The 20,653-nt window shown below is 45.3% G+C and overlaps 1 protein-coding gene across 1 annotated transcript in view; it reads left to right on the forward strand.

Moving 5' to 3' along the window:
- The window catches only part of WNT5B (Wnt family member 5B), a 72,817-nt gene extending 56,736 nt beyond the window's left edge, over positions 1-16,081 (forward strand). Inside the window, exons 3-5 of the mRNA XM_030447761.1 lie at positions 448-695; positions 6,901-7,193; positions 14,574-16,081. Of these exons, the coding sequence (XP_030303621.1) occupies positions 448-695; positions 6,901-7,193; positions 14,574-15,032 (1,000 nt within the window). The 3' untranslated portion in view covers positions 15,033-16,081. The remainder of the gene's footprint in view (positions 1-447; positions 696-6,900; positions 7,194-14,573) is intronic.
- Positions 16,082-20,653: the final 4,572 nt, after the last annotated feature.

Here is a 20,653-nt window from a genome sequence, read left to right on the forward strand (position 1 = left end):
TCGTCCGGGTTTTAGCATGGGAGGAAAACACAGAGGATGGGTCAGCATTTCTACCCGCTGCGAAAAGCCCAGGGGGCAGCAGCAGAGCCCCCTTCCCCTAAAGAGCGGAAAATAGCCCTGCTCGAAGTCAGGCGTCGCTCGCTGGCGGTCTGCAGAAAGCTGTTCACTTTCTTCTTTTGCAGAGAAAGTGCTGAGCTTTCTCTCTGCCCCCTCCCCATCCCGGGTGTGCTCTGTGTTTAAACTCAGGTTACAAACGAGCTGTGTTTCTCCCACTAAAGCCCTAGAAAAGCCTCGCATCTGGCAGAGCCGTAGAGGGAGGCAGCTGACATGAGAAATCCGCCCGGGTTTTCGGAGCGGGGCTGGGCTGGGCTGGCTGGGAAAGGTGCCGGGCGTTTCGCGAAGGGGGCCTCTCCCTCCAGACTCCCTGGGATGTTTTTCTCATCGTAGGTCTTTGGCCATGAACCCCATCCAGAGACCTGAGATGTACATCATCGGCGCTCAGCCGGTGTGCAGCCAGCTGCCGGGGCTCTCCCCCGGGCAGCGCAAACTCTGCCAGCTCTACCAGGAGCACATGGTGTTCATCGGGGAAGGGGCCCGCAGTGCCATCAAGGAGTGCCAGTACCAGTTTCGGCAGAGGCGTTGGAACTGCAGCACGGTGGACAACACCTCGGTCTTTGGGCGAGTCATGAAAATAGGTAGGAGCCTCCGGCACGGGGCAGGTGCGAGGCAGAGGCCGGCTGTCCTCGTTCAGCTTTCTCCCTTTCTTTTAATTCACACGCCGTTCCCGTAGCACTGCTCCTAATACTAACTTTAAGGAGCTTTTCCATTCCCTGGTGTGCTGGTGCTGCCTGTGCACAGCCTGCGCCGGAGTTTGTTTGGGTTTTTTGTTTTGTTTTTTTGGGGGGGGGCGGGGGCACCTGAGCCACAGCAGGAGCTAGCCGGGGAGATGGATGCTGTCTTTGGGGGGGGGCATGAGAAGGTCAGGAAGTAGGGGGCTGCTTTTGTTTTGTGTGCTTGTTTAAAGGTAGGGAGGGATGAAGCTGGAGCCAGGAACAATGGACCTGCGTTATCATTCCCAGCATCTGGAGTGCCCTCGGACAGGGAATGCAGCCCTGAGATCTGGGAAATATGGACTCCTCTAGCATGGGATGTCCCCTCTTCCCTCTTCTGCCACTTTCTGTGTAAACCTAAGAGCTTTTTATAATTCCTGTCCTGCTGGCCATAAGAGGCACATTGACAGGCCATTACTGCACTTGAATTGAGGTGTGACCTAGCTACATTGTCCCAGCTTCTTTTGAAATGCAATCATCTGATGGCAAGAAACTGAGAAATCCGGGCTCAGTTTGATGTGTCCGACAGCCAGGACAATAAAGAAAAGGTGTTAAAATGGCTACTTACACACACACACACACACACACTCACTCACTCACTCTTTCTCCAATCCCAGGTTTTCTTTCCCACCCACAAAGCTGATAATTTACACTGAAGAATCCAGAACCAGCACTATTTCTCGGTGGTAATGTCAAGGAAAACACTAAGCAAGGGATGAAAAAAGACCCTCCGGCTCCTGCACCTCCTCCCAACAATTGCCCCCAACTTTTTGGCCTCACAGAGGCAGCAGGACACCAAGAGATGCATCTTTAATACCTTTGGGGCATCAAGGTGATAGGGAACTGGGATAACCAAGTCCTGTGGTCCCTTCCATTTGATCCTGGAATTCTTACTTGTCACCATGGAGAATTTTAGGAACTTTTCTGCACATGTTACTCAACATTTCAGAATCCCTATTTCAGCCCACCACAGCACCATTCTAATTCCTCCCTTCCTACCCAGCTCTTACCTCAACAAATCCCCACTCCTCTGGAGTGCTCCCTTGGGAAATGCTGTTTCCTGACACATACTTTCAGCTCCTGACACACATCCAAGGCATCTGTGCATCATTGATCTCTTGCTTTCTGGTAGCAAGGGTGGTGGCCAGATGAGGCTGCATGCAGTTCCAGATTATTAAAGCTTGTGCTTCAGGGTATTAAAACTGAAATTTCAGCCACCAAAGGACAGAAATAAGTCTCCATCTCTCCCTTCTGATGTTCCTCCCTCACATGGAACCTTACTCAAAGAACAGGGTAATTTCATATCCCCAAAGAGATGCTAGTTATTCCATAAGGACACAAGAAAATATGAATTTTCCCTTCTGAAGTGGACCTCCTCTTCTTCTTCAGTACATTTCTGTAGCCCCAGATTGGTCCAGTGGGTGAGTCCAGAGCTGGAGAAAAGAAGAATGAGCTAACAGAAAGCAAAGATCAGAGGTAAAGGAAGGATCAGAGGGTGTACTGGAAGGAGGGAGTAGAGTGGCTAGTGGAAGAGGATAGATACCTTCTCTCTAAAATGAATTTGGTTGTGTTAGTTTAGACTGGGAGTAGAATAGGGTTTTTATGAGGAAGGAGGTGGTGGGTATATCCAGTTGTCCTGCTGCTGTTAGGTGGTTTGTGTGTGTGTGTGCATTTGTTTGCTGAAAGTACTGTTGTATCTCTAGTAGAAATCTGCTGATAATAGTGTCTGTGAGGTGACTGCCCGTGGTTCCCTGCTGTTTAAAAACCTATCCTAACAAAGAGTTTTGAACACATCTCCTTTAGATATTCTGGTCACTTGGACTGTGGTCAGATGATTACACTCGAGCACAAAACAGCGCAGAGGAGAATTCCAAGACAAATGTCACTAAACGTGGCCTGGGGTGTTACAGGTTTTGAGATGATTCATTGCTGTTGTCTAAGTCAGTGATAAGCTGTTGTGGAGGGGAATGCTGTCTCTATTCTCTTTGTTCCACCTTCTGCTTTTACTTCTTCTTACTTTGTAATGAGGCATTGTGCATCATTTCAGCAAATCTATTTTCCACGCTGGCAAAGAAAACAAAGCCTTTCAGTCTCTCAGGTTGTGTCAGCTATAAAGTCATTCTTCCCTGGGTTCAGACTGTGTGCCTGTCTCCTGTTTTCAAGCTTTGAGCCCCAATCCTGGACCACAGCCCTTTTTCTGTATGCTGTGCCAATGGCACGAGAAAGGTCTGGAGACCAGAATATCTGCAGGAGTGCAGAGGCATGCCAGAGTGTTGTGGAGAGGAGGGGAAAAAAAGAGATAAGAAGGACTCAGAAGGTATATAGTGTGCCAGCAACCCTGGGCTGCCCACCCACTGCTGCAGGCATGGCATATATTATATGATTTCTTGAGCTGCCCTAGATTGTGAGAGGGGAGGAGAACCTGCTCTGGCCAAGTCCAAGCCTGGAAGATCCTCAGGAGAGCATTCACTCAGAAACCTGGAAGATTAGTTTCCTTTCCCTCTCACAGAACTTGGCTCAGCTTGTTAACGGGAGACCTGGTCGGTCTGTGTTTAATCATTACACCTTCATTTTGTGCATTTCATAGAGGTGAGGCAGTCCAATGATACAAAGCTTTTGTGGAGGTATATGTAGCACTGAAACAGGCTGCTTTTTTATCATAGTTTTTTTTCCTAGTGTTCGTATTATTGTGAGAATTGCTTTTACCTTTTAAATGTGGTTTCTTCAGTAATGGTATCTGGTGATTTACAAAAAACATCCATCTGAAGTTGCTTATTCTTTTGTCAATATAAATTTTAGAGACTGCCTGTGTGTGCATGTATATATCCATACATTATATAGACATATTCCTTACTTTTGCATTTCTGGGGGAGAGGACAGAGCACCCAAAAAGTTAGTGCTGTAATTCCCTCAGGGGAGGAGGAAATAGATCTCTTGTCAGTGCAATCCTACATGCAAGGCTGGGTTTTCCAGATTAGTCCAGGATCATTTCTGGAGCCAAAGGTTGTCTCTCCATCCCTCCTTTCCAAATGCAAAAATGGGGAAAAAGAAGTTGTCGTTAAAGAAGAGAACAAAGAGAAATATCACTTTGTGATTGCCAAACATTAGGGAAATGCTAAAAAAAAAAAAAAAAAAAAAAAAAAAAAAAAAGAAAAAGACAAGACACATCAGTTGAAACGAAAACTTTTTCATCAAAAAAGTGAGACCGACACCTCCTGATCACCTGATCATCTTTGCATGATCAGGATCATCTCCGCCGTGGAGCGTTCTCCTCCCATTTCCTTCTCGTACAGCTCCAGAAAAACTTTCCAAGGACCGACACCTGGCCTGGCTACAGCTCATCCTCGCCAGTGGCCCCCGAGGGCCGCCTTGGCCCCGGGCTCCCCGCTGGCGCTGGCCGGCGGGCACAGGAGGGCAGCAGAGCTCCGCGGAGCTCTGCGCCGGCGGGCAGAGCCTCCTGAGGTCCGCGGCCCCCGGCATCGTTCCTGTCCCCTGGCTTGGTCCCACCGCTCAGAGAGCTTGTCAGGGGCGTTAATGGTTCTTCTTTATCGTGTCTGCACAAATTTGGAGTATAATGCCCCTGTCCGTTTAGCTAGATGACAGCACCATGGCGTGGAACCAGAGTGAATTTTGAGATGATGAGCAAAACCCTAAATACTTTTCTAAGACTGGATGGCGTGGAAGGAGAGCAGAGGAAACTAGGCAATATAAGCCCACGATTGCCAGCTACAAGTTTACTTCGTATTAGCTGAGGGTTTCTGATTCTGCCTCCTGAAACAAGATGAAGTCTTCCAAACCTACACCTATTGAACACCGTGGTTTCTTCTGCTTTGTGGGCAGAAAGGGACAAAAAAACCCCAAACAACACCCTGTGACTTGCTTCCGTCTCTCCCACCACTATCCTCAGCAGCCTAAACTCATCCTGCAGGTCCAGAAGCTGCACATTGTCACGCTGCAACATCTGAATGTGTAGATGGTTAAAACACAGACAGTAAAAGTGTAAATCCAGTCAGTGCTTTCAGGGATCTCAATCAAGCCGTGAGGACGCTAAGCACCTGGAGCCATGCAGGCTCTGTTGCACAAGCTGTAACACCGGGAGTACCTTTCCTTGGATTTGTTTTAATCTCTATTGATGCAGGGAGTGCTCTGTAGGAGGATTGCTGTGTCCACAGGGCCCTTGCCTTGCAGGTGTAGACTGGTAGGGGCAAAACTGCACACTGCACTATTACTTTAAAATACCCATAGCATGCAAACCAAAATAGATGAGTGAAAGCTTGATTTTGTTTTCGGCTGAATTACCTTAACTAGGAGTAATTTCTCTTTGCCTCTTGGATGAAGTAGGTTTGAGGGGCATAGTGATCTCCTTATGACCTGCTAGAAAAACCCTCCCTTCTGTATTATGTGTCCCATTGCATTTTTTCAACCTTGTATTGTACTATTCCAGAGGAAAAGCCAATAGTTGCAACTCTCATTTAGGGGGAAAAAAAAATCTCAAGTTGTCTGCAAGGCGGTTTCCACTCACAGCTTTGCCTTTGTCTTGGGTCATTACCACTAAGCTGGTGATAAGCTGCTATTAATTACAGATTGTCAGCACATGCAAATTGGAACAAGAGCATACCAAAAGCATCAGCTCAGGCCTGCTGAGGGAGCTGGCATTGAGAGCCTCGTGGGCTGGTGGCAAACTGTTCTTCGAGGATCTGCCCTCTGAAGTCATTCAAATTTGCTTGAGAGCATTAGAGGGTCACTTCTTCCTGGGGTTTAGTGTAAGTAGCTCTTAACAATCAGATTTCTTATTCCAGTGAAGCTTTGGCAGTTGTTCTCTTTATCACCTGAAAGTTTAGTGATGCACACAATGACTCTGGAAGTGTCAGTTTAGCTATTTATTACACCGGTGTGGTGAAAGTGCAGGTGTAGATTGCCTCCTCATTATCATTCCCTATACTCTTCCCCTTCAGACCCACAACACTTGCTGGTGCAGTGTGCTTGGCCTCATGCAGTGTTCTGGCTGTGTTGGTGCCCCGGTCAAATTGGGGCTGAATCACTGCCAGGAATACATAGCTGGAGACCCGATCCAGCTGCTTGGCTCAGACTCTAAGCTGTATAGAGTGTACTCTCCAAGCAGGGCAGTCTCTAGTAAACCTGCTAATGGAAAGTCATTTCATTTATTACTGTCTACATGGGAAAGTTTTACTTGTTCCAGCACTGCAGTTCTGTAGGTGTTGGGAGAGCCTCTGCCTTGATGCTGTAGCATAAAAATGTATTTCTTCCAGTTTGTTTCAAAACAATTCTCAGCTGACCTTATGTAAACCAAAATTAAGGTCAATAAACTGTGAAGCTCCTAAAGCATGCTTGTCCCAATTAAATGAAAACTGCTCCAGAGTGATACCTGGCTCAACCAGAACACTCCTTTTGCACAGACCTAACCCTGTTAGTTGTTCTTAATGATTATTGGCAAATTCAGTTTCTGAGGCAGCAGCTGTATTTTCATCAAGTGAATAACCGTCCCACTGCTTGAAAGTTTCCTCTGGGTTAAAAAGAGGATACTGAAGGGTTGATCTGCGGGGAAGGAGGTTCAGTGGTCTCTGCCTATGGTGTTTCTGTTTCTTTTGGTCAAGGCCCAGAGTTTCCAGGGCTCTTAAATTGTCGAACATAAGTATAATAAAAACAATAACCCTTGAGGGGCAGTACCTACAAATTCATGAAGAACACGCTCTTCTCAAAAATATTCCTTCAGGTGACAGCAGGAATCTTAACCCCTGTGTGTCAGACAGATTAGGTTTGGGTTTGATCCTGGTTACATAGAAACTGACAGCTCTAGACAGGAAATTGACTGGAGCTGTTACTGTGAAAAGAAAACAAAAAATGGGATGCAAGCGTGTGTTAGGACAGTTTCCCCTTCCACCGTAATGGGGATGCCTTTGCATTTAACTACCCCATTCCTTTGTTCCAGTTAATGACATTCACTCTCTCAGCGCACACCACGCCCTACTCTCCAGAGCCCCGTTCCCTTGCTCCTTTCTGCAGGTTGTGTTTGTTAAATTTGTTTCTTGTTGGTTTGCTTCTCCCACAGGTAGCCGAGAGACTGCTTTCACCTACGCTGTCAGTGCTGCCGGGGTGGTGAATGCCATCAGCCGGGCTTGCCGTGAGGGAGAGCTCTCCAGCTGTGGCTGCAGCCGGACTGCCCGGCCTAAGGATTTGCCCCGAGACTGGCTGTGGGGTGGCTGTGGAGATAACGTGGAGTATGGATATCGTTTTGCCAAGGAGTTTGTGGATGCCAAGGAGAGGGAGAAGAACTACGTGAGAGGTTCGGAGGAGCAGGCTCGTATGCTGATGAACTTGCAGAACAACGAGGCTGGTCGCAGGGTAAGACGAATGCTGACCCTTTCCTCTTTCTCAGAGGCAGATTCAGAAGGCTTGAGATAGCTAGGTACCAAATCACTTGGAGGTTTGTTGAGGGGTAGCCCGATGATGCCCTAGTGACTCCCCTGAAACAGTGGGTGGCCGCATATTCTGTGTTTTTGTAAATACTACAGGTGATATTGACAATGTTATATTTCAGTTTTAACAGCAGGCTTCCATTGATAACTAAAGCCAGTTGAGTTTTTGAGTCTGTGGATGTGTGTGCAGACATGTAAACCCTTCCAGAATAAACTAACTGCTGTCATGGCCCACTTTCAAGGTTTACATCTCAGAAATTGGCTTCCCAAAGTTGCCAAAATGCCAGGCTGGGGGTGGAGAGGAGAGTCAGTTGGCACAATTGTTCAGATTTGGGGGAATGTAAGGCCAGAAGCAAACAGGCTACCTGTCTGTCTCAGAAATTTTGGCTTGCTCAGCTACCTTCTTATTGGGCAAAAGAATTAATTTTCATATAGGTGACAGACAGACATTTTCTGAGAAGGTACAGGGTTTTTGATCCCTAGAGATGGAGAATCCATCACTTCCCTATGTAGCATCATTCACATGCAATCCAACTGTGTAGTCCTGCCTCTTTCCAAATGCAGAATAGGAATTACTTGAATGTTTGTGACTGTACCACAGCATGTTTAAAATTGTTATCATTCTTCCCTAGTAGTGAGCTTTTCTGAGGTTCATTTTTTTTCTAATACATAGTAAAAAAATCCTATTAAGCATACTTAACCTTGCTCTTTTGCACATTCTTAACTAATATCTTTAGTTTCCTTATCAATTTTCTACCCTTTCTTACTTCTAATTGTTACTGAATTATCTTTCCCTTTCCTATGTATGTCTGTCTTTTCTGCATGTAATTCTGGCTCCATTTTTCCACCAAAGAAGATTTGCTCTGGTTTTTTTTGATTGTGAAATCCATGTGTCAGGTAGAAGCATTGCAAATACTCCAGTCTTCTTTTGCAAAATCAAATTGGGGTAAGTTTGCAGTAGGTGGAAAACTGTGGACTTGAAAGCTGTAGAACTCAGTGGGCTTGGGGGTTGTTTGTTTTTGTTTTGTTTTGTTTTTCTTGGAAGGGCAGAGGGTCTGCATTTGCTTAGAAATTGAGAGGCATTCCTCCATGGAGTAGTAGTCTGGAACTGAAATTCTTCTCTACTTTACTTGCTTTGAACATCTTATACCCCTGGAGTCATGAACTCATAATTGCTACAAATAAATATGCTGCCTAAAATAGGGAGTGAACATGTCATGGGACTTTTAACAGGCAGTCCCCTTGCTTGGAGAGATCCAGAGACAGAATATGACCAATATTTTGAGGCGCCAGTTGAACTGTAGTAATATCTGTATTAGAAGATCAAGTCAGAAGATACTTGTTCCACAGCAGGAGTAAAACACTACCCTGTTTTTTTATTGTTACATGGGCAAGAATCCAACTGGACTGTGATTTCAGATGATAATATGGTTTTAGATAGAAGAAAGTTTTGTCCTGCTTTAAGGATAGAGCTAAAGCCAGTTATGTCATGACTTTACTGCCATGCAGAAAGTTGTTTAAATTGTGCTGGGAATGCTGTAGCCTGTGGTGCTTTGGGCAGCTCCAGAGAAAAGCTCTCAAGGTTATTTCTTTGTCTCTAGTTAGCCCAGGAGCTGGAGAATAGCTTTCCAGAGGGCCCAGCAAAACACAGTGCTGTGTCCAGCTTGGCTTTAGTAGACTCAGTAGTAGAACAGGCATAGAAAATAACCTCAGATTAAATGAACACAAGTAATTTTAGATAAAATTAAATAAAAATATTAACCAGTGTGTAATTAAGCTTGTGGATTTCAAAGGACAAACCGTGACAAACTAAGGGAGTCGGTTAGTAAACTCAGCTGGGGAACTCGATGTGGTGGAGGTCTGGAAATTTTTCAAGTCAGAGATGCTAAAGCCATTACAATTCTGCGTGCCAAGCAAGAGGAAAAAGCTTGTAGGAAGAATATCCAGACCTCACTGAATGAATAATTACCACAGACAAAATATTAGGAATAGACGAAGAGCCTACTAAGAATGGAAAAAAAAAGAACTGATAGCAAATAAATAATAAGAAGCTCTGTCTTAGAGGTCAAGAATGCGAAGATGAAGAGTAAAAAATCATGCTGAGTCAGGCCTTGCAAAAGGTAGTGAAATAAACAAGGAAAGTTTCTTAAACTTTGTAAATTGAAGGAGATTGGAAGAAAGGAGGCTCCTAGTAAATGGGCATGGGGCTGAGTCTAAAGACAGAGTAGTTTTCATCCGCAAACTAAGTGTTCTACTTGGGGCTTCAGGTCAGAATAGGGGACATTGCTTGTGGAGAGGGGTACTACATGTCTGCTGCAAAATGGAGGTGTCTTTTTCTGTCCTCAACACTTCTGCCTAGGGGAGTAAGTGCTTGAAGTGTAAGATTTTATTTTTTCCAGGAACAGTGTTTCTTTGGGGGGAAGCCAGGCAGGGTGCCCTCAGGGCAGGCCCAGTAGGCAGTAGACAATGGTGCTGGCAGCCTGTGGAAGCAGAGAAAGCATGAGGAGGCAGCTGTTGTGCTCAGACAGGTAGAGGGGTAGTGAAGTATGGAGAAGTATGAAGTATGGTGCAGAGAGCTGCTAAGAGGGGAGTTGGGACTGGGTCAGATGATTTGGATGGGAGTCAAGTGGCAGCAAAGGTTTGGGAGAACAGAGGGCTCTGGAGTAAATGAGACTGGCACTTTGGGGTTGACCAAGAGGGTGTGGTTGTGGGTAGTGAGAAATGGAGATGCTGGGGTCAGTAAAGGAGGTGAATATGAAAGGATCTAGATGAAGATGAGACCTGGGGTGGCTCTTAGAAACCATTACTATGGGTTTCAGGGTTGTCTGGTCAGGATGGAATCTGTTCAGTACAGGGAAGCCCTTCTCTTGGCTATGAGAAATATATTTGCGTGGGAGAAAATCAGAAAGATTGGAAATGGAAATTATCATCACCAAGCTGGAAGCAAAACTCAGGCAGTGTAAAGCCTGCGTCACAGGGAGTGCCTACTTTCTTTTCTGACACTCTGAAAGAGCTGGCACCCGGCAGCATAGGCAGTGTGACCTCAGCAGCATTTTCAGGAGGACCTGGGAGGAAGGATATCTCAGAGGAACAGGCAAAATATGAAATAATGAGAGAAGAATTTCTAAAAGATTGATCACACAGTCATTTAGAGCATCACTGATTTCCTAAAAAGCAAACTAGATCTGTTAGGTCTGGTTTATCTGAACTTCTGTGAGACATTTATTTCTCACATGGGAAACGCAGCAGCTATGAGATAGACAAGAAACTGTTTCAAAGAAAGATATCAGTAACCTGTGTGAAAGGATGTCTTATACTTAATGGAACGTAATTAGGGGAGTTCTTCAAGGACTTGTCTCAAACCCAGCACTTAGTATTTTTGTTTCTCAGCCTCAAAACAGGAAATAGGAATGGGCTGATGAAGTTTGCTGGTGGTGCTGAGGTGGCAGGTATTATGAATAGAGAGGATAATCCAAATTTTTCACAGCGGATAACGATATCTAGTAAAACCATGTTAAGACCACTGTGTAAGGTCTTGTATGAAAAATGTTTTTAGCCACTAGGAAACAAGTAGAAAACAACTGGTCACAGCAGTCAGCTGCAGATGACTGCAGAAGTAATGTGGCTCAGAAGGTCGTAAATACCCTACAATGCACTAGGGCAAGTCTTTTCATAAAACATGAGGGAATACTAATTCCATTGTATTAGCCTCTCATGAGGCCTCAAATATGGTATGTTCTCATATTCCCAAGCAAAATGACCTCAGACTAGAAAAGGCTTGTTATGGCTCACCCAAGGGATAGGAATCTTTTCCTAAGAAAGTGGCCTAGAATAGCTTTCCATGTTTAGCTTAGCAAAGTGAAAGTTGAGAGAGAATATGAGTGATGTCTGTGTTAGTGGGAGAAATAATAAGGAAGAAAAAGTACTTTTTAAGCAAAAGGCCTATTTGGCACAATAACAAATGGGCAAAAAGTGAATACATTTAGGTTGGGAATTAGGAAAATATATTTTATCTTTGGAATAGTGATCAGAATAACAGTGGCTGAAAACCTAATTGCTTTTATAAGGGCACTCTATACATTTAAGGAAAATGTTATTTGAAGCAGTGCCTAGAATAGCAAGAGATCATACTTAAGGAGGATAGGGACTCCTGTCTAGTCCTGCATTCCTAAACTTCTTAGATTCCGGGTTTGGAAGTGGGAAGGTGCATGTGTAACTCCATACTCCTGAAATCTAGTGTTGGAAGGAGTACTGGGGACATGGCAGTGAGCAGTGCTTAGTGACCACCAGGTGCCCTCTCACGTACAGCATTGCCTCACCTTCCCAGCCAGGGTTTCAGCTGCTGTTTCCTAGGCTGGCGGATGTCTGGTGTGTTCCCTCATTCAGGTTCCTGTGGATGAGGAAGTTTTCCTTGAACCTTGAGGAGCTCTGGTGGCAGGAGAGAAGATTGTCCCTGCTCTCCATGGTTCTCATAAGGAGACACAAGAGACAGGAGGGGGCCAGAGGTCTTTTATCTTTCAGGCAGTCCTGACCCCGTCACCCCTTCACTCCATGTTGGAGTCTTTGTGGTAGTGGCTCTCTGGCATTATTGCCCTTGTTTGTTTGTCTTTGGATGTTATCTCAATGTGTCCTTTCCTTCCATCTGTCTTTTCCTTCCAACTGGTCTCCATTACCCTCTCATATTTCCCCCCTTTCCTTATCTGTTGCCCTGTCTGGTGGACTGTGGCAGTCAGTCCTTGCACAGTGTTTACCTAGTGGGCATATGGCAGGCCTCAGTCATCAGTCACTCTAGTCAGTGCCTGAAGAGCCTGGAAGGGGGTCTGGCTAATTGACCACATAGGAATTCCCCATTAGCTCTCTTCCGATTTCCATTCTTGCAAGAAAATAATGGGAAGAGAACTTATGAAAAGGGGATGTAAGCCTTTCCATTTAGAGACGTTTTCAACCTGTTCAAGTGGCATGGCCATTGATCAGACCCTGCCCTCAGAACTGCATGTGGGGTCTGTTATTCTTTACCTTGACCTGAGTCCAGTCACAGAGGAATTCTCCAGTTTCCTCTGCTCTCTCCCTTGTCTGGGCAGACAAGGGAAAGTGTGGGAGAGCCATTTAGCAGCTGAATCTATGGTTACCTCTGTGGGACACGGGCAGTGGGAGCTGCTGGGGGCTGAGTGGCACCATGCTTACCTGTGATAACTGGTAGCATTTGCATTCCCCAGCACAGCTACTACCCACATGGGCCAGATGTTTTGAGCATCAGTTGCTTAAAGCCAAGTCAGAGTGAACTTAGTCCCATGACATTAGCTGAAGCAGATCAAGTTGCAGTGTTTTTATAAAGGAACAAAGCCCCGGATTAGGAAGAATCGTAATACTTTATAAAAACACATGCAAGGGCAAGGCAGGCACTGGTGGCTTGGGATTTGAGAGAACCATAACCAAAAAGTGCTAACACAAGATTATAGAAAGCAGGCTGGCAGTGCAGTGAGGATATACTAAGTGTCTGGGGCTTGGGAAATTCAGCTGTAGCTCTGTCTGGTTATAGTACAACAGGAATCCTTAAGTAGCCATGTGGTTGGTCCTCCAGAGTTGTAGTTTGATCCCAGACAAGTGCTTAACTCTCAGCCTGTAGCTGTTACATTGCACCATGAAGGATTGCCTCAGTAAATTGAGCTCCAAGGGGCAGAACTCAAGCTTCTGCGTTTTAAGTACGCACTCCATTGACTTTCTTGGGAGCTGGGTCAGCTTCCATGTGATTTAACCATTAAGCCAAATTGAATCTTCACTACCTGTCAAAAGAACTAGATGTTAGTTAGACCATGAGTAAGTTGTTGTAGAGCTCTGACTTCTCACTGCTGGTCCAGAACACAGTTGTAGGCAGAAAGTTTTGCTTGCAGTATGTTCAGTTGCCTTAATCACTTACACCTTGGTAAGGAAATGCAGAAAACCTCTCCAGAAGACATAGCACCATCTCGTGCAGAACATCCTATTTTTTTCTTAGTTTCCTTCATCTCCCTCACTAGATACAGCAGGTGGTAATTTTGCAGCTGATGCCAAACAGCTCTGCTTGACACCTGGAATCTGGTAGAGGCACTGCCTTGCAAACCTGCAGGATGGTTGGGGGAGAGCAGGTGAGAACCTGATGGTGAAAGCATGAGGAGTGAGAGCTGGGGGGTAAGCTGCTGTAACATGGAGTAGCTCTGATAGGGAAGGGATGACATCTCTTTGCTTCTCCAACTCTGTTAGTGCCAATGTGATCTCATGTAGAATGCAGTTTTGTACCTGTCTCTGAAATTAATGGAAAGAAAACAAGCCCAGCCTGTGTTTTCAGTTTAGTTTGAGCTTTGTTATTCTAGATTATTTTTCAATATTTCTCTCTCCTCCCAGCTAATGTGAGGAGAAGGAAGGTGCCCACCGTTACCCTTTACAGCATGTACTTGCCCTACTCAGGGGGCCTACACTCGCGGGCCTGAATTTTCAAAGCGATCTGTTAATTTTGATGCCGGATTTTCCGAGGTATGATGCATCTACAGCCCCCGCAGACTCATGAAAATGTAGCTGAAAGTATCTGGGAAAAGACAACACGGAAAGCTTGCCTTTGCTGTGTAAAGCAGCGGCCCTGTGAGTGCAGGGAAATGTCTGGGCACAAGATGGCGCAGGTTTGTAGTTAGGCTTTCTCTTCAGGGAGGGCTCCTGGTAACACTCGGAGCTGAGCTGCTTTGCTCCGGGTTGGAGGTGCTAATTTTTGGTACCACCACCCCTGCTTGCTCCTCACTGGAAGGAGACGTTTTCTAAGGACGATGTCCCTGAACAAGCTGTTCTCAGAAGAGGTGGAGGGAGTGGGTGTGGGTCCGTGGATTCATGTCAAAAGGATGCAGATGTATCCCTACAGCGATAGCATCAGTTCCTGGTGCGGGTGGTAGGAAATGGACAGGTTCCTTTTCTGCAGCTCTGAAGGGAAAAACATGCAATTCTGTGGTTGGATTTGCAGAGTCCACGCAGAAAAGGACTGTTCTCCTTTTTTTCACACTCTTGGCCCTGCTGTCAAGTCAAGAAATCTGTCAGGGAAAAAAAAGGTGGGGTGGGGCAGTCATGTTTGGGGGCAATATGACCAGAAACAGAAGTATTTAGGGAACAAGTAGGCAGCAATTGCAACAGAAGGAAGAGGAGACTTTTGTCTCTTTGGAGGGGTGGAAGAACAGAAATCGGGGGATAACCAAATCAGTTATGAAAAATGTTACTAATTCACTGTAGTTAAGCCAGCTGCCAGCGCAGCAGGAATAAACGCAGCCGTGCACTCCCTTTCCCGCAGGCCGTGTACAAGCTGGCGGACGTGGCCTGCAAGTGCCACGGCGTGTCGGGCTCCTGCAGCCTGAAGACCTGTTGGCTCCAGCTGGCCGACTTCCGCAAGGTGGGCGACCTGCTGAAGGAGAAGTACGACAGCGCCGCTGCCATGAGGATCAGCCGCAAGGGCAAGCTGGAGCTGGTGAACAACCGCTTTAACATGCCGACACAGGAGGACCTGGTCTACGTTGACCCCAGCCCGGACTATTGCCTGCGCAATGAAACCACCGGCTCACTGGGCACCCAGGGCCGACTGTGCAACAAGACCTCGGAGGGCATGGATGGGTGTGAGCTGATGTGCTGCGGACGGGGCTACGACCAGTTCAAGAGTGTCCAGGTGGAGCGCTGCCACTGCAAGTTTCATTGGTGCTGTTATGTCAAGTGTAAAAAGTGCACAGAGATCGTCGACCAGTACGTCTGTAAATGAAAAGAGCCACCAAAGCGACAAATCTATATTATATAAATCTATATAAATATATTTTATATTTGTATAAATAAACAGATGATGATAATAATTAAAGAAGCTTATTTAAGAGACATTTTGGTTTTGAAATTTCCCCCGTGAGGCCGGCTGGTTTGCCATTGCTGCAGTTCTGCTAGGGAGTTTGTCTTTGGGTGCATCTCCCCTTGGATGTTTCAGTCAGGGTGAAGAGGCTGAGGAGGTGCTGACAAAGTGAACTCCCCCCGGGGCACATGAGCACATACTATTTCATTACAGAAACAAAGCCAGCAAGAAGAAGAGTGGCTTCTTTCTGCTCTCTGATCAGTAAATGTCAGCATTCTGCATAGTCATTGCACATCTGAAGTTACAGCCAGACATGGGTGAGTCCTTGTTATCTTGAGTTTCAAACCCTGCCACCCCCTAAACCCGCTGGAGAATTTGGAACCAGTTCTTAATCCCTTTAGAGGGCTTTGCAGCATTAGAGGGAAGGTTAGCCAAGGCTCTTTCTCAAGACGCTGCTTAAAATCCACAGCCTTGTAAACCATTCCTGGACACTTCACAGACCATAATTTGGCGGAGTCAGGTTTACAGCCTGCTGTTGTGAGGAAGGAAGGTGTGACCTGTGGCTGACCAGTGCGCAGTCTGGGAGTCCCAGTGAAGCCAGCACCCATCTCTTCTGTACCTCCCGGACAAAGGGGAAATCTATCCAGCTCAGACTACAGGGCTATGTGCACGAGGGAGACTTTTTTTTTTTCCCTTTTAATCCCGTGTTGAAACTTAATTTGTCAATATAGAGGAGAGGCTACCAGTGCCCAGGGATGTTTGCAAAGGCAATGTACTTCATGTTTTGTCATTAGAAAGAAGCATTTTGCACATACACGTGCACGTGACTGCATAAGCACTCCTCATACCTCTGCCGGTTTTCCTTTTTGAAGTGGATGCAGGTGGTCACCTTGTTCAGCTCTATTAAGTCCTCCTCACCACCATCCCAGATGTATAGTTTCTCTTTTTACATTAAACATCCCTCAGTGACATTTCTTTCCCTCCGTTGCTTGTGTATATGTGTGGGTTTGTTTTATTCTTTTGGTGGGGTGTCTTTTATTTTGCTGCCCTGTATTTCAGATCCCAGGGGCCATGCTCTTCCTCGGCATAAGCTAACCACAGCTATGTTTGCTCCCAGAATGTGGTCGTATGTTCACCAATGGAAGTCTTTTCTGTGTTTTTCACTGGTAATAAAAGAATATAATAAAACTGTACTAGGGCAGAAGGCATTACCAAAGTCTGCTAATCAGCCTTACCATGTTGGAATTTTAGTAGAATCCAATTCATAAAGTAGGGAACAAATGCTGCTTCTAGCACAAGACATTTCCTGTGCCTCTCAGCATCTGCAAAGTTCATTTGGAGTCAGAATAATCTAGAGAAGCCAGTTGCCAAAATATAAGGGTTTGCTAATATGTGTCCTCTTTGTTACTGACATTCCAAGGGTGTTGGGTTTTTTTTACTGTGAATTTTAAAATGCTCAAAATATGCCAATAAGCAAAGAGCCAGTCATGAAGATTATTATTTTTATATTAAACTGCTGTTTCTTATAAAGTGTTGCAATTTTACAGATTCCACCATTTCAACCACCAGAGAAGAATTTATATGTACCTTTCATACTTTAAATATTTGAGGACTCCAGAAAAGCACAGGGAAGAAAAATTATGTTTAATAATTAGGAGCTGTTGTTTTTTTAGACCAGTGTGTCCAGTTTTTATTTTATTTTTTTTGAGCCAACAGGCAATATATTTGCTGGCATCCCAGAATGCAGTTTCTTGGAATATAAACAGTGGCCTAGATTTATTTTATTATATAAAATCCAAAGCCAGTGGTATTGTAATTCAAAGTAACGGAAATAGTTTTCCATGCATGGAAAAAATGTGAGTGCAATGGCCTGATCCAACTCCCATTAAACTTCAGTGGGAGCTGGACTGAGCCCAAGATCGGATCAAATGTGTGAGCTGTTCGCTCCTGGTATATTATACATTTCTAACCCGGTAATAAAACTTAGTCTACCTTGGATACAGCTGAGAAAGACCTTGCCTCCCACTGCCCTCACCTCATGTTCTTGTCCATCCTTATTGCATCAGTACTTAAAGGTGTCAGCTATTTGTATATGACACCCTCAGGCATTGTTAATGTGTCCAGTGATTCCAAATGATTTCATTTGGCCTTGCCAGTGCAGACCACACATCTAAGGGAGTCGCGACTCTCCTTGCAGTTTGGCACTACGAATAGTTTTGTGGGTGTAAACAACTTTGGGAATGGAAAAGTCGGCATTATTAGGGCTACTATTCATCTGGGTGACCTTGGACACGGCCTTCTTTTTCCACCTAAAATGTCTGGATGGAAAAAAGATGATTTTTGGCCTTTTGTCCCAGCACTTCAGACCTCTGGCAGGCTGGTTGGAGCCAGCAGTTCCTATTAGACTGGGTTCATACAGGAGAAATGACCACTGCATTTCTTTCCTTTCCTTCATACCCACTTTTTTACAAGACCTAGGTTTCAGTCTTCACGACTTTCTGGGAGTTTTGTATCCAAAAATTTGATTCCACTGAACTCTAGCTTAAAACTTAATTTCTAAAGCCCTCACACGTAGAAGAACCTCCTTAGGGTGGTAGTAAGTATAAAACAAGAACACAGCTGGTTTGGTTTAATGCAAAGCGAAATGAAGTCAAACAGAAATCTGTAGCAGAATTGCTTCTTTACCATGAGAGTTAAGAAGTGGTGGATTTTAAGTTGTGCCTTGTTAGATGCACAGAGTGCTAGAGGGATGTGTGGAAAGTGGAGCTAAGCTTGATTCTGAGTTTTGCTGATTAGCTGGATTTACAATCTCCAACGAGCTACTTCTTTTCATTTTAGCCTCTAGCCTCCTCCTGTATAAAATGAGGAGCAGAATACCTCCTTTTTCTGTAAAGCTCTTTGAGAAATATGGCTGAAAAAACTATAATTGAAGGCCTGCCCTCTAGGCTTATTAACTCCAGCAGGCAGACAGCTGTATCCCCATTGTGCAGGGACATGCTCAATTCAGGACAAAGAGGCTCTGCAGCACCTTGGAGGGCCAGATGCTTGGAGGTGGTTGTTCAGGGGTTGGCTCAGCAGGAGACTCGCAGGGTTTGTTGCAGCAAAGCTCTGTTCTGGCACAGCACTGGAGGAAAGACCATTCTATAAAAGAGAAGGAAACCTGGGGCTTGTTTATTTATGGGTATTGAATATCCTGTAGCAAGAGTGAGGCTTTGGGAGGTTAGTCTGGTTTCTGAATCAAATACCTGCCTGCTCAGATTCTGTTGGCTGTTCATATGGATAAGATATTCACACAATATGCTATTATGTAGTGTGTGCTGGTAAACTGGCTGCCACATTCCAAACCTGAAGTCACTGCATTTCAAGGCTGATAGAAATGACCACCCATAAGTCATGTAAAGCTAAAATATTTTAGAGTTTAAGGCACTATGCAAATAATACGGTTATTGCAAGTCAGTGATCATCAGATCCTAAACGGAGCAGAGCAGGATGCAAATCTGTCATCATTTTCCAACTGGCTACTAATACATAAGGAATGAGTGAATGAATGAGGCCTTAGTATGTTCTGCTGCAAGGTAAGTTAAGCAATAGCTGATCCCCGAAACAGAAACTTTCATTTTATATTATGGTAAAAAGACTGGACTCTAGGCTGTTTGCGTCATTGGAGGCTCCCATTCTTTGTCCCCAAGACATCTGTGCCTACCCAGAGCTCAATGTAATGGAGAGGCTGCTGCCTTTTGCAGTTCAGGAAACAGCCAAGCTGAACCCAGACCTGCAGCATGAATGTAACTTACACTTTCTATATGGACCTGAATTTTGTAGCCCTGACAATGCACAAATTAAGCAGATCCTGTGCAGTTGTATAAAATCAAACATGTAAGGGTCTCTTTGCTCACTTGACTCCATTTAGGGAGAAGCCTTGTAGGTTCAAATTACTCTCTGAGAGCAATTCCTCATCACCTGTGGCTACAGAAACAGTATTTTTATCAGCTGACACAGACATAGAACATTCCAAGAGCTTGGGAAATACCTTCCAGCAACTAAAAGGCATTTCTCAAGTGTCTGTCACAAGGTTTTCCAGAACCTACTGGTTATATGGTCATTCACTTTCCTTTAGCTTTTGTTTAACTACATTTCAGATATATTATTCTGGAAGATACTCTATGAAATCAAGTTCACCGAATGGCAGGCTCTAAACGAACTGTCATACAACAGATAGTGAGCAGATCTGAACATAATACTTGTTCACCTCCTCCTCAAAGGTACACTCTGTCTATCTCTAATCCATGGGACTCAGTGATGCGTCCCATCTCCTTAGTCCAGATGTGTGTCCTGGCCATGTCCTGACTCCCTGCCAGGACAGCGTGGGCATGGATATCCTGTGTACAAAGGCTGATGAGTCAAGTGGGTAGCCTGTTGCTCCAGCTCCAGTGTACATGGCTGGTGGTTTTGGGACTGGGCCATGTCGTGAGCATACCAGGTCTGAAGTCTAAATATAACCAGCCTCAAGCAGAACAGACTTCCGTGGTCAGCAGGACAAATACCAGAAAGGACAAGAAGAATCATGATCAGCCATTGTAAATCCTGAAAGAAAAATAATAAAAAACCCACAGTATGATACAATGATCACAGCACGCTCATGCTTTCTACTCACTGTCAGTCTTTTTTAAATTTTTTTTTTTTTGGGCACTAGGGAACAAAAGGACATGACTTACATTACCTCAAACAGAGAAAAGGAGAACAAACAGTAGGGTCAGAAATGCTTCTTCCTCTGTGATCAGGGATAAAATGCAGTAGCCTTAAAATAGAGTATTAAACAATGCCCTATGGCAGTCAAGTTGGACACCTGCCCTAAGTGTCACAGTTACCTCTCCATGCTGGCTGCCCAAGGAAAGCTGGGTCTCATGGCCCTGGGGGCCTGCTGGGAACATGGTGGCTGCAGCAAGCACCAGCCTTTGGCATCGTGAGGGTGTGTGAGCTGAGGGTCAGGCCCTCAGTGCTCTGAGAGGGGAAGAGGACTTTGATAAGGAAGGGAATGCAAAGAGAATAAGCAGGCACTTCTTTACTGAGGGGCAGGGAGGTGATAATACCTCCCCCAAGCCCTTTCCCCACTAGTGCTGCCCCAAGGCACTGTCACATGGTGGCAGCCATCCTGGAGAAGTCAGAAGGGAGCTGCTCAAGTATGTTTGCCAGCTGAGATGAGACAGTGTGAAGGCTTGCAGCAATAAAGCATATCCTGGGGGGGAGGGAGGGGGAGAAGGAGAACAAGGAATCATAATTGGTCTTCTGGCTCTTCCTAGAATGCCATGTGGTTGTGTTACTCCTTCCCATGACTGCACGAGCATGGTGATCATGCTGGATGGGCAGGATGAGGCATGTGCAAGGACACATTACAATCCTGCCTTTCAGGGGGAAATCAACAATGAAAAACACTGATGTGGGTTCTTACTGTCTCTTAATAAATGTCACAGTCACTGTCCTGTCTTGCTCACAGCCCCAAGGAGCTGCACAAGTGCTTAACCATTACCTTTCACAGGCCGAGA

Source organism: Calypte anna, chromosome 1 (genome assembly GCF_003957555.1).
Source record: "Calypte anna isolate BGI_N300 chromosome 1, bCalAnn1_v1.p, whole genome shotgun sequence".
In the NCBI taxonomy this organism is placed as follows: Eukaryota; Metazoa; Chordata; class Aves; order Apodiformes; family Trochilidae; genus Calypte; species Calypte anna.